Source organism: Suillus plorans, assembly GCF_016647745.1.
Source record: "Suillus plorans strain S12 chromosome Unknown HD556scaffold_17, whole genome shotgun sequence".
Taxonomy (NCBI): Eukaryota; Fungi; Basidiomycota; class Agaricomycetes; order Boletales; family Suillaceae; genus Suillus; species Suillus plorans.
The window spans coordinates 530,247-543,735 of record NW_024537401.1 but is presented as its reverse complement, the minus strand read 5'-3'; the positions used below and the strand labels follow the sequence as shown (position 1 = coordinate 543,735).

At 47.8% G+C, this 13,489-nt stretch overlaps 5 protein-coding genes across 5 annotated transcripts; 4 read left to right on the top strand and 1 right to left on the bottom strand.

Annotated features, from left to right (window-relative positions):
* Positions 1-38: 38 nt before the first annotated feature.
* HD556DRAFT_1233650 (uncharacterized protein) lies at positions 39-1,169 on the top strand (the record flags this gene model as incomplete). The annotated part of the gene is made up of 7 exons (XM_041297611.1): positions 39-137; positions 187-233; positions 302-315; positions 377-440; positions 497-581; positions 637-660; positions 714-1,169. 7 exons carry the CDS (start codon positions 39-41, stop codon positions 1,167-1,169), a joined length of 789 nt encoding a protein of 262 aa, XP_041162351.1.
* A 2,626-nt stretch (positions 1,170-3,795) lies between these two features.
* Positions 3,796-5,459, bottom strand: HD556DRAFT_1306767 (uncharacterized protein; the record flags this gene model as incomplete). The annotated part of the gene is made up of 7 exons (XM_041299958.1): positions 3,796-3,804; positions 3,864-4,221; positions 4,272-4,786; positions 4,838-4,992; positions 5,077-5,139; positions 5,177-5,348; positions 5,406-5,459. The coding sequence occupies 7 exons, from the start codon at positions 5,457-5,459 to the stop codon at positions 3,796-3,798; spliced, it is 1,326 nt and encodes a 441-aa protein (XP_041162350.1).
* Positions 5,460-8,262: 2,803 nt separating this feature from the next.
* HD556DRAFT_1358285 (origin recognition complex subunit 2) lies at positions 8,263-9,701 on the top strand. Its single transcript, XM_041302539.1, has one exon. It carries the CDS (start codon positions 8,333-8,335, stop codon positions 9,566-9,568), a length of 1,236 nt encoding a protein of 411 aa, XP_041162349.1. The 5' UTR covers positions 8,263-8,332; the 3' UTR covers positions 9,569-9,701.
* A 46-nt stretch (positions 9,702-9,747) lies between these two features.
* HD556DRAFT_1358282 (ERG4 ERG24 ergosterol biosynthesis protein) lies at positions 9,748-11,753 on the top strand. Its single transcript, XM_041302538.1, has 7 exons — positions 9,748-10,177; positions 10,231-10,445; positions 10,500-10,715; positions 10,768-11,008; positions 11,065-11,146; positions 11,201-11,335; positions 11,387-11,753. The coding sequence occupies exons 1-7, from the start codon at positions 9,808-9,810 to the stop codon at positions 11,451-11,453; spliced, it is 1,326 nt and encodes a 441-aa protein (XP_041162348.1). The 5' UTR covers positions 9,748-9,807; the 3' UTR covers positions 11,454-11,753.
* A 466-nt stretch (positions 11,754-12,219) lies between these two features.
* Positions 12,220-13,037, top strand: HD556DRAFT_271389 (uncharacterized protein). The gene is made up of 2 exons (XM_041310094.1): positions 12,220-12,495; positions 12,556-13,037. The coding sequence occupies exons 1-2, from the start codon at positions 12,430-12,432 to the stop codon at positions 12,982-12,984; spliced, it is 495 nt and encodes a 164-aa protein (XP_041162347.1). The 5' UTR covers positions 12,220-12,429; the 3' UTR covers positions 12,985-13,037.
* Positions 13,038-13,489: the final 452 nt, after the last annotated feature.

Genomic DNA, 13,489 nt, shown 5'->3' with positions numbered 1-13,489 from the left:
CAAGCGTGATGCCGCTTCTCGGTTCAGATGATACCAATATGGACCTCCTTGCTGAACACCACCTGCAGGGAACTTCAGCTGTATTCTATATCCCAAACTTCATCTCTGAAGATGAGGAACAGTACTTACTACGGAAGGTGAGTTTTAGCTGGACCATCTTAGGTGAGTCCCTTAACCAGTCGTCAGATAAAAGATTCCCCAAAGCAGAAATGGAAGATGTTGAACAATCGCAGGTTTGTCATGCATAGCACTACGGAGACGTGCGCAGCAATTCGGAGGCTAATTCGTTATCTTTATTTAGATTACAATTATGGGGTGAGTAGAGTCATCCGCTGCTGGTTGAGATCCCTCACGCAGGCTCCTTCATTCCATACAGGGGGTGAAGTTCTCCAGAAGAACATTCTGTTTCGCCAGGAATTTCCTGCATTCTTGAATGATTTGTGGGTCGATTATCATGCTTCGCGTAGTCCGTCTCAATCATCTGATCTGATAACAGTCCTGATGTTCTAGGACGTCTCAGACTCCTTGGCGCCTTCAACCAATCCCCACACAAAGGACCCAATCACGTTATATTGAACGAAGTGAGATCATTTCATCTCACGAATCACTTTTACACCCCTCTCATCGTCGTGAAAGTATCATCCAGGACAAGGCATTATGGTACGATCCGAAATATACTGTTTCAACACCGATGATTGATACCCAGTTTGAAGCCCCACGAAGACGGTCCCTCATATCACCCAGTCGTCGCAACTATTTCCTTAGGATCGCATACTATCTTCCATTACTATCGGTATAATAAGGATAAAGACAGTTTGAGTGTTGACCCCGGATCGACTCGGATGGGACGTAGCGTCAATCCAGCACCTTCATTGTCATTGTTTTTGGAGCCTCGCAGTGTTGTGGTTACGACTGGGGAACTTTACACAACGCATCTGCATGGCATAGACGAGGTAGATGCCGACACATTCACCGGCGATGGTTTCCTGCTTCTTCCCAATGGATCGCACTCACAGATCGTCAATCGCCACATGATTAAAGACGAGACTGTCGTGAGAATGATTGAATCGGGAGGGACGGTCGAGAGGACGACTAGGTACAGTCTCACTTGTCGCGATGTCGAGAAAGTGGCAAGTGGGAGGGTAGCAGGAGTCGTCAATCGTACTTGACTATGGTAGCCTTTGGCCTAGAAGGACGACACCCCCACGTTCAAGTCCTTTGAGAGCCTTGAAGAATAACATTCTTACGTCACGACAGTTACCCTTGGACTTGATTTGGTCAAGGTGTCGAGCGAGGTATAGTATATCATTTGATCCCACAAGGCGCTTCCTCCCTCTTACCCACATAATCATCATATACGATAACGATTGCCTACGCGGCTTCCTTGGGTGCCAGGGACACTTCAACAACTTCTGCTTCCCCGAGGACGTCCTTGATGCCAGGACCAGCTATCATCTTTGCATAGTGCGCGACGATGGTTGCTTGTGGTGCTCACTCAGCAGCGCCGAGCATCGCTTGGGCGGCACGTTGGATTACAGCAGCTAAAATTATGTCTGCCAGGGTAATATCATGATTCTCGTCAGTGACGAGGAATTTGAGCGAGCGTTTTGTAAGCACCCCGGCTTACCTGAGTTCCCATATTCAGTACTAGGGTTCGGGGCATTTGGGGTGGGCAAATTTGCCCGGCTAATTAGTACATATGATATTGCAAGCTTAGCTTTCAGTCTGACCTACTTACACGTTGTCGCATAAAAAAACCCTTGTGGATCTGTAGAGTCACATCGAGTTCCTATGTACAAAGACTGACATCTTCATTGTAGGCCTGCAATAACCGCAGAGCGGTTCAGTATCTGGATTGCGTTCAGTCAGTAGAACTCATCAAAATAGAACAGAAAACAGAACTGACACATTTAGATTGGATCAGGAGCACCTCGGAGAGTGCTGTTAGGAGCCATCGGGTTTGATATAGGAACTCCGAGACGTTCTAGGAGTGATGGAAAGCATTGTTTCGTTGAACAGCCTCTTATACTAGCTGCTACGCAGAGTAGACTCCACAATCAAACGGTTTTCCGAGTATTAGCTTCTCCAAATAGCTTTACTCAGCCACGACCTGTGTCCGTACTGCGCCACGCTCAGTCTTTGAAAATGAAAAGCTTACAACAGCATTTTCACTGGCGCATTCCTCGCTAGCATGTCTTTCGAATCCGTAAATAACCCTAGCATGCATATTCCAGAAGTGAACAATATGCGGGGATTGTCAGGGACCGGTGTCAGTAGTTTGAATGCTTCGCGGATCAGAACCGTCGTCTTCAGATGATTTTGAGAACTTTGTCAACCGAGTCCAAGGAAAAGTTGGAAAAGGGTTGCTTAGATCTGAATATGGCTATGTACGCTTAGAAACACTGATCGCAGTGAAAGAAAGGACGTACAATAGCAATGTCTGAAACTGAACGTGGTTACTTTCATTTGTCGAACAAATTCTGTGGACTTTCAGAAGAGATGTGTCTCGCCCCTGTACATCTCACGTACGCCAGTCTTCTCCGGTTAAAAATGACACGCATGAGACACACGCCTAGAGACTGGCTGGTAAGCACGCCACGGTTAAAATTTGCAAATAGACTCACCGAGGCTTGAACCGCCCGAGGTTGTACTCCTCGCAGATTCGGAGATTAACTAGTGATTGTAGCGCTGGCACTACATTAAAATAACATTAGCGTTCCTGATCATGGCGGAGTATATAGGAGCACATACCATTATCATGCAACACATGTTGCCTCATTGTTTCCACACTTGGTGAATGGCAGGCACTGGCAGTGCTTGCTGATTAGAGTTAGGTACTGATGCTCGATAATTCCTTGCTAGAATTGGGATGCACTGCCCAGACTAACGTCTCATTGTGATGATGGACGGAATTATCCACTAGTCTCCCGTGGTCAGACCATATAGACTCGGAGGAAGACAGTCGTTCTTTCTGTATCACCGCGCTAGCTGGAAAACGTTCATTCAGGGGTGCAAAGAACGACTGGAAAGATTCTAGGGACGGTCATCTTCCTTCTTTAAAGTCTGGGTTGACAACGATGGAAGGAAGCTTGTCCTGACGCTTAAGTTTCGCCTATCAAAGCTTTGATGTGAAGTTATGAACATTGAACCTTCGCGCGGACGACAAAGTTTAATGATGCCTGCGAAATCAGAATGGACAAACCCAGTATCCAAATTCTTACTTGCTTCGTACTGCTTCGGTACAAGGGACTTCATAGACTCTTGGCTATGTTTGATCGAAGCTCGAGGTGGATATCCGCCGGCACCGCTTTTGTCGCAAAGGATACTATTGCCTGGCTCGCGCATTAAGTTAGTCTTGGTGCCAATCCTCAAATTCAAAAACCACATAAAGCTACTTGATCATAAGGCTCCAGAATGCCCCAGGCCTATGAACTGATTGCCATCGGACAAGAAATTAATGAGGACATGACCGATCGTAGCATGAAGCGGCTTCGGAGCTTGAACATACACGGGTGTGCCCTCGAAATGCCGAGCGGACTACGAAATAGGCCAAACTGGTTGTACGTAATCGGTAACGTCAGTCGATTAGCTACGAACTCTAAACTCATTCATCTTCTGAAGTAAGAGGCATCGAGTGTTACACTAGACAGTATGTGTGTAACCACTGCTCTTCCACAAACGTAGGTTAACAGATGGTTAAAAGTAACAAGATCTACATATAAGAAACACGATGATACACGAAATCAATACTGCAGCTTCCCAAAAGTCCCGCGTTCTCCGGCCCATCAGTACTTTTTACTTGAACTGCAACGCAAACATCAGCGAAAAGTCATGAAACACGATAGAAAGAATACGACACTTACGTTCTTTCCATCTGCCCATTTCTTGCCATCGACCTCCAAATCCCATGCAAGTGCGCCCTCAAAGAAGGCTTTGTCCTCTTGGTTACCAAACACATCTAGTTTGGTGTAACTGTAGCTTTCAAAGTCTGGTGCGCAGTCTACGGCCGCCTTTGAATCTTGGCCCCTCAGGATGAGAACACCACTGATAACAGAAGCGTTGGCCTGGCCAAGCACGCCCACCGATCCGAAGAGGTACTTGCGCGATGCCTCCAGACGGTTGAAGAAGCCACCGATCTGGTTAGAGGACATGAAGACTTGCGTGAGTTCCTCATTGTATTTGAAGTCTACGCGCCAGACGGAGAAGCCCTCCTTGTCGAAGCTGCGAGCGCCTTGGTCAGTACGACCAGTAAAGGAGAGGTATGTGCTTACTTGGCGTAGAACCACTCCAGCGAACCATCAGCGCCGCGCGTATCTTTGTTGCTGTAGGCACGTTTCCAGTCCTCGAGGTTGAACGTGCTCTTTGGGAGCAGTTCCAAGGGATTCTTCTCCTTGGGTTCCTCAGGAACAAGGTTGCCATCATCCTCCTCATCGTCCTCAGCAACTTTCTTCGGCTTCTCTTTCTTCTCTTTTGGTGCGGCCGGGGGGGCGGGCGCCTTCTCCTTTTTGGGAGGGACGTATTGCACCGCCTTCTCGGTGTACTCAGTAGGACCGTAGATAGCCTCGAGTTTGGGCTGATGCACAATAGTCTCCAAGAAGCGAACAGTGTTGATGAGGTTGGCGCGTACAGCGGCATCTGCGGTGACGCCAACGGCGCGCTGGAGAACAGACGCAACAGTGATATCAGCAAGAGTGATGCGGTCGCCAACGAGGAAGGTACGGGTGCTCAAATGAGCTTCGAGGGTGTTAAGGCTGCGCAATTGTTGCTCAGCCATGATGGTGTGGATCTGTAGGAGGTCATTGAGTGCGAACAGTCGGGTGGCGAGGAACTAACTTACGCCTTTGCTGTAGGGGATGTAGTTATTAAGCATCCCTGTAATTACATCGGCGAATGTGGACATTTCTGCTTCGGCGAAGTGAACCCATTGATCAACGGCTGCGACATCCTCTGGTGTTGAGCCGAGAAGGCCAGAGTTGGGAGCAAGGCCGGCAACTGTAATCAAAACGTTAGTACATGCGTTTCAACCCCACAACAACACCACATGAAAGTGAGAACGGATAACACGATCAGAATTACATGAAACTATCGACACAGAATTAAGACAGGGATAACTGTAGATCTTCTCATCCTTATGGTATCCTAGATCAAAATCAACATGGAAAATGGTATGACTCACGATACCGCGCGATCGGGGTACCCTCCGTGAGGTTAAAGCCGTTTGCGCCCTCTAAAGCGGGGATCTTTCCATGAGGGAACTTGGCAAGAAACTCTGGCTTCTTGTTGTCCGAAAAGTGTTTGTACTCGGGGATCTCCAGCTCAAGACCTGCTAGTGCACAGACGCTCCTGATCTATGGGTTATTATGAGTCATATTAAAAACGCGAAATGTTACAAGTGCACTAATTACCGTCTTGGTCTGAGTCATGGTAGGGACACAATAGAGCTTGCCCACAGGTGCCATTTTGAAAACTTGGAGAATGTGGAAGATGGGGAGAAAGATGAGATGACCGATTTGATTAGCGCACCTCCTGAAATTTTATCGGAGCACAACCAAAACACAGGTCAGATAATCGCAATGAGGCCCATCTGATCCCATTAGGGCAGGCTTTATCGATCAGAGATAGGGTTAGTTTGAAAGTTATGACTCCAGTTTCTTTCTAACACAACGTTAACGAGTCATCCTACTGAATCGATGTACCCCAGCATTCGATATCCTATGATCAGCTTCCCATTCAAAGAGCATTTCTAAGATCACAGCACTCGCCACAATCTGATTGGCTGAGACAAACTTGCTTGGCAACACGAGTCTTCAAGCTTCAAGTTCGGATTGAAAGCTGAAGGGTCCTAGAAGTGCTCAGATTATATAGTGCCGATCCACTCCCAACCTGCCTTGGGTTTTGAGCAAGAAAAATAGCAAGTACACATGAACTTTTTTATGTAAATAATGACCACAATCGCGCTAAGGCTATCACACAAGTATCGTGTCATAACACTTCGGGTCCGTTGACAGTTTCACCACTAGAAGTTTTTTCAATCCGAGTCTTCTGGCAGCATCAATAACTTGCGCCTAACTCTTTCTTGGACACTTCCTTAGCCTGGGGTAAGCTCTTAATTTGGCATCATGCAACTTCTGGCTCTGGACTAGAACACGAGGCTCTCGTATTTGTCGGATGAGCATCAGTGATCAATGTTATTATGTGCATCGCACTAAGTAGTCCTAGTACGCTTACGAACGTTGGACCCTCGAACTCGGTCCTAAGCGCTAAGCGGCAAAACTAATGGTTCCCGACGGTTGCTTTGCTTTCCAATCCAGGTATCGAGTTGTCAAAGTATTTGTGCATGCTGGATATCTTGGTGGCGCCAGTAAACTCGCCAGTACTGTACAGGCGAATGAATATTACCTTCCGACACGGTGAGGCATCCAAGTATTCGTAGTGACAGTTGGCATGGATAGTAATAAGTACTACGTCCGTTATTGAATGAGGACAAGCCCGGTGATCGCTGCCAAGTGTGCCTCGGTAGAGATGATGCTGTAGTAGTAGTTGTCACAATATAATTCGAGACGAAATAACTGAGTAAACGGATCTGCCTCGCGCCCAGTCTCCCAAACCTGCTTGTCGCAATATAATTCGAGACGAAATATCTGAGTAAACATATTTGCCTCGCGCCCAGTTTCCCAAACCTGCTTGTCGCAATATAATTCGAGACGAAATATCGGAGTAAGCGGATTTGCCTCACGCCCAGTCTCCTAATTGAGCAGGTTTGAGAGTGAACAGCGTCTCTGATACAGTCGACTGGGTGGGGCCATGTTCCTGGTATATTACAGCCGTCGGCCACCGTGGACGGATCGATCCCACAGGCCGACCTGAATCGTTTTCTCCGGAAACTAGTTAAATAGCATGATCATATAGCATGAGACGTATTTGCGCAAATGTGAATCCACACAATTCATGGAGTTTGAGGTCACCGATGACGACAGAGCTCTTGGCGAATTATCGGAGAACTCCTGAGGCTTGAAACACCATCCCAAAGTACACCGACAAGTTCTGTCTTGGTCACCGAGTGCTGTACTTGGAACTGCTGAATCAAAGTTTTGGCAACCACTGGCAAAGTCTTCGGACCCCCTCATCCACAATGGGTATCGTCGACAATAAATACAACATCCATCTTGCGCAAGACCAGAGCGAAGCAGAGGGGCAATGACAGTGGAATGATCAAATAGGGTAGTTCTTGCTGAGATATCTGAAGAGATGACGTCACGGTGCGGTTCTTTCAATGGATGGCCCATCAGGGAATAGACGACTTATTCCTCTAGATAGAATCTAACCTTCCTTCCCTTGGTGACCTCCTGCACTTGGTGGTGTTGGTGAAATAACGGAAGGAGGAAGAAGACCACTTCTACACAATGCACCCGTCCGACTGTCGTCACCAAGAAATGTTACATATTGCACCACCACCGTGGGGTGAGTAGGTACGTACGCATGTTCAGCCAACCCGCCAAGCCGTCTGCCAATGCCATATCGTGATTTTGTGCCAACAGAAACGTTCTGTCAGCCCTTGCGCTTTGCACCAGTTACTAGCGGTACAAAGACTGATGGCGGGATTGACACGAACAGTTTAGTGCCACCGCTGTAGCGAGCTCTCACATCAACTGAGACCTAGGAAAGCGGGTGACCACAAGACTTTGCAGTGTAATGGTATGCGAGGGGCGTTGCACATCGACAACTCGATGATTTGGTCAAAATGCTAACATTGATGATGATCAACACAAGTGGAGGCTGGAACCTGCTTGAACTGACCCAAACATTCGAGAACGACACAGGTCGTTGGTTCTTGAAGCCCGAAGTTTTGGAAGTTTCGACTCTTGCTGTAGTCCACCGACATCAACCAAAGGAACTTAAATCTAGAGACCCTTCAAGATTGTACAGGATGGATAGGTGCAGTCTCCGTACATTTATGTTTCTTTGCGCACCATTTCTGTCCACGTCCTCGAGCCATAGTTTTATTAAGTATCATGAGCTAGGCGTAAGAGACGTGCGGGTAAAGAGAGCAGTATTTGACACACAAAAGATACAAATTGAGTAACCATACTGAGGCTCTTCCTTTCGTATCTTTTGCGTGCAACGTGGTTGCTGTTATGCGGTGATTTGATCACTTGCCAATGCAAGTGTAAGTTTCCTTGTTCAAAATGCATTGTAGGCTGCAGAGCGAGCTCCTTGAGAAGGATGTACAGTACTTGAGCAAGTGGTGGTTGACGTGACAGTGGTTTTGGTTTGAATCTAGGGTCAAACTTTAGGTCGCAAACAAACAACCTCAAACGGACCCCACATTGTGATGGACAGCGACGAAGGATCTGAGCTATATGCCTCAGACGTCGAGCACAACTATACCAACATCTTCAAAGAATCTGAAACTGACGGTCTGATCGACTCTTACCAGCCATCTTTTGATGCTTATTTTACGCATGCTTCATCACGCACGCGCACATCTACCAATGTCTTTTCACAGCGTGTCGTGCCCCTCAGCCCTGAGGAGCACAATGCTGCTCTCGCACGAGCTTCCGTGCATGCTTGTACGCCACAAGTTCCCTTTGATAGCTCCAGTTTCAAGAGATGGGCTCGCGAGCTTGACGAAGGCTTCAATATATTGTTCTATGGACTGGGTTCGAAGCGCGGTATCCTGAACGATTTCGCCAAACATGTATCGAAACTTGGACATGTTGTCGTAGTCAACGCTTTTCACCCTTCGGTAACCGTGCGCGACATGCTTGTGTCCATTGCACGCGTCCCAGGCGTACAATCCACCTCTACTTCTGCTCTTACCCTGGAGCGCGTAGCAGAGCACTTTGGAAACTCAGACAGCCCCCATCTGTTCCTGATAGTTCACTCCCTCGACCGCTCTCCAAAACTTGCACGTGCCATTTCTTCACTAGCACTCAGCCCCCACATTCACATCGCCGCGTCTATCGACAGGCTTAACGCGCCACTGCTCTTCAGCGCGTCTCAGCTCGCAGCTAGGAAAGGTTCTTTCTTTTCTTCGGATCATCCTACAAAAAACGTGGGGTACAGCTGGCTCTGGCACGACCTGACCACTCTTGCACCATACACCATCGAACTCACGTTTGCTGACCGTACCTCCATTTCTGGCGCCTCATCGTCCCGTGCACGCGTTGATATTACCAATCCTATCTCTGGCCCGCTCACAGAAACAGCTGCAATGCATGTCCTCGCAGCGGTGACCGCTAAAGCCAAGAAACTGTTTTCCTTGCTCGCCGCAAAGCAACTCGAGAACGCCAACTCTTCCGACGTCTCGGAGGTCACCTCCGCACATAACCCTCATGACCAGCAGCATTTTGGCCTGACATACGATGCTCTCTTTACTTTGGCGCGGGACGCGTTCATTGCTACAAATGATACTGCACTCAGAGCTCTGCTTGGCGAATTCAGGGACCACGGACTTGTGGTGAGCGCAGCACAGCCTGGTACTAGTGGAAGTGAGGTGTTGTGGATACCTCTGAGGAAGGAGAGGCTGTCAAAACTGGTTGAGAACCTAGATGGGGGTGCAACATGATCGTGTGCCCGACATGCTAATTAATTAGAACAAATATTCTCGTGCTCTACCGCCTACAACTTGGTGCGTATAGGAGATTGTAGGACAGAAAATACAAGATTTTGTTATTTCATACAAATATGGAAGCAATCGGACCAAAATAGCATCAATTCCGTCGGAAGCACAGGCGCGCACCGATCGAACGACTCAAACAGAACCACCATTTACTGCGCGTTTCATCGCGTTCAAACTTCGTCACAATGTCGACGACGACGAAAGACGAGTCAGAGCCTGTGGCCGACTTGAACCCGCGCTCGATGACCTATGAGTTCCTAGGCCCACCGGGTGCCTTTCTCATCTCATTCGGCGTCCCTTTCATGACGTATCTCCTATACTTTGGTTGTTCAGAAGAATCTGGCGGCTGCCCTCCTCCTTTGCAATCTATTCCAGACCGGTTCGTGGAAGCATTGAGTGACAAGACATTTTGGGCAAGTCTGTGGGATACCGAGGCCAGTTTGATTTACTTGGGATGGTACGCGTTTTGCGTTGTTGCATGGGCGGTGCTACCGGGAGATTGGGTTGAAGGAGTGACTATGCGTACTGGGGAGAAAAAGAAGTACAAAATCAATGGTTCGTGTCTGATAATAGCGGCGAGCATTGGCGCTGATGCTGTTGTTATGCAGCTTTTTCGACATTCCTTTTTGCAATGGGCATCTCCTGTGGCTATATCGTTCGCAACGGTCCCGAGTCCTTCACCTTCTTGTATCAAAAATGGATAGGATTCGTCACTGCTTCGTTGGTTATGTCCTTGGTGCAGGCCTTCTATGTGTATGCGAGTTCGTACCGCACGGGCGCTCTCCTCGCGCTTGGTGGCAACTCGGGAAATTTCATTTATGACGTACGTTTCAAGTTCGCTTGTCAGTGCCGTTCATGACTCAAGTGACCCATTTAGTGGTACATTGGCCGCGAGTTGAACCCATCCATTGGTTCTTTTGACATCAAGTCTTTCAATGAGCTCCGCCCTGGCCTCATCCTTTGGGTGTTGGTGAACATGAGCATGGTCTGCGAGCAAGCTGTACGTCGCGGAGGTTTCGCAAACGTGACCGACTCGATATGGGTTGTACTCGCCTTCCAGACTTGGTATGTCGCTGATGGACTGTACAACGAGGTTGGTCTCTCCAATTCTACACGATTGAATTTGTACTAATCCAAATATGCAGCCCGCCATTTTTACGACCATGGACATCACAACCGATGGTTTTGGGTTCATGCTTGCTGTTGGAGACCTCACCTGGGTGCCTTTTGTGTACTCGCTGCAGGCACGCTACCTTGTGTTCAAACCCGTTGAGCTTGGACTCCTTCGTACTGCTGGAATACTTGCATTCAACCTCCTTGGGTATTATATCTTCCGCGATGCCAATGGAGAGAAGAATGATTTCAGAAACGGACGCAACCCCAAGAGTGATTTTTTCCCCTTTCATAGATGCCTTTATCAGTGTTGATTTACTGCTGTTTAGATTTGAAATATTTCACGACGTCTACCGGCTCGAAGCTTCTCACTTCAGGGTGGTGGGGTCGATCAAGACATCCCAACTACTTGTGAGTTACTCTTTTTTCCCCCTGTGTTCTTGAGATTTGATTCGTGTTGTGCAGCGGCGACCTGCTGATGGCATTTGCATGGTCGCTTCCCACTGGGTTCGATACGCCAATTACATACTTTTATGTTGTGTACTTTGCGGTCCTGCTCATCCACAGGCAGCGCCGTGATGATGAAAATTGTGAGAAAAAGTGAGTCGGTCGTTCCTCTATGGTCGATATATGCTGACCAGTTAACACTAGGTACGGGGAGGATTGGGAGACGTATAAGAAACTGGTACCATACCGTATTATTCCATACGTTTACTAGGAACGATAAATCGCTACTCATTCTATGGACGATCAACTTTCGAGAACGTTAATGTATTATGTTCTGCTGTCCAGGAACAATATTTAGATTCCCTGATCAGATATGTTTGTTTGCGGTCTCGTCACTGTCCAGCATTAATTTTATCATGCAAACGACAGCTGACCGTTTCGCTCCCAGACTGGCGCGCTTCCAATGACACGCTCCAAGGTTGGAGCTCGAGGCTTGGCGCTTAGGTTTTGCCACTGGTGATGTATAACAAAAGTCTATATGATGTATATCATTAGCGCTATAAATGCTGGAAAATCCATTTCCCTGTGTTTGCTGAGGGTATGAGCCGCTTTTACATAAACGATGACGGGATCAATTACATAATCAAAATTAACTTCCGAGTCGGAGAGCCAAGTTCATGGACCAGGATCGCATATTGGCCCTGGCACCCGAGGAGATTAGGGTGAACAGTCGAGAGGCTATCATCCGACATATTGATGTTGATACTCTGCCACCTGTTCGTCGACAATGGGTGGTGTTACTCCCGTTTCGATTACATCGCTGGTGACAACTTATTAGTTGTTCGCTCTACTACACACTAGACCGATTTGCCACCTGAAAAGAAGCGAAGATAGGAAATTCAAGACCGTTAACTTTCAAGTATGTCTTCTCGTGCAAAACATCCACGCTGTCACGCTTGCCTGCACTTCTGGGAGGTTCACTCCATCGCGCTGTTTACCCAGGCGCTCTTCCTAAACCTGGAGATACTTCTTACTTCGAAGAGATCTCCAGCCACAGCGTGCGACTCGAGCTACTCCAACGATGTCATCGATTTTCAGACGCGGGCCGTTCCTTGAAGTTCATGCATAACACCACTCGTGTACACGCAGACGGACGTGATTTGATATTTGAATGCATCCTTGTCTTGGAGCGGTCAGAGAGGAAACTTGCCCCCCCATCGTGACTCCGTCCACGGACATCACAACTGATGGTTTGGGGCTTATGCTTACTGTTTGAGACCTCAGTTGGTTGCCTTTTGGTGTATTCGCTACAGGTACGCTACCTTATACTCAAGTCCGTGCTCAGGCGTGCGTCAATCTCTCGACCTCATCAGAGAGAATCGTTCTTCAGTTTTGACACTCAAAGAAGCAGAGCAGGCTTTTCCAGACGCACCCGAGCAAACGCCAGACTACCTCGCGATGTTGACACGTCCAAACACGCCTCCCCATCGACTAGATCTGAAACTCAATGCCGTATGCGCAATACAACGAAACACGTCCGTCGAAACCGGATTAGTACGAAATGCTCAAGTGCGCACCTCTGCAGATTCGTCGAGGTTCAGATTCCTCATACCGGAGAGATACATTGCCTGCCTCGCGGCATCACCTTCTCTTTCAGTTCAGCGTATTCAAGCTGGACCGTGAATCGCAAACAGTCTCCCCTGCGGTCTGCTTATGCGACGACGTTTGACGTATCTGCAGGGCTGACGCTCGAAAAGGCCTCGCTTGACCTGCACACGGAATCGTTCGCACACGGGCAGTGATACACCGCACTTTCAAGAGTACGATGTCACCGAGACATTCGAGCGCTATTTCTAAGAGAAGAGGAAAAGGCTATCACAGGTGTACAGACGTACAGACATCTCTTATTATAATTCACGATAGAAAACGCCTGAAGGTGAACGGACCGCTTGTATGATTTTTACAAAACAAACTATAAAAATATTTGAAGTATGTATACATTCATATGAGTCCAGCTTCGTCTGGCTCAAAAGTCGCTGACGTGATCTGACAGCTTGTGCTAGACCGAGCATTAGCTCGGGTGGGACGCAAGCCGGTAGAGCAGCTCCGGAGGGAGGGATAACTAGTTGACTGCTTACAAATTCGACCATGTCAAACGACTCTCAAATTGGGTAACCACAAAACGATTATGCATTATCATAATAAAAACTTCAATAAGAACAATCGATTAGAAGGAGAAACTATGTATGAACGAGGGTGCGAAGACGAAAAAAAAGGAGTGGCTGTACGATAAACGTAGGTGGTAGA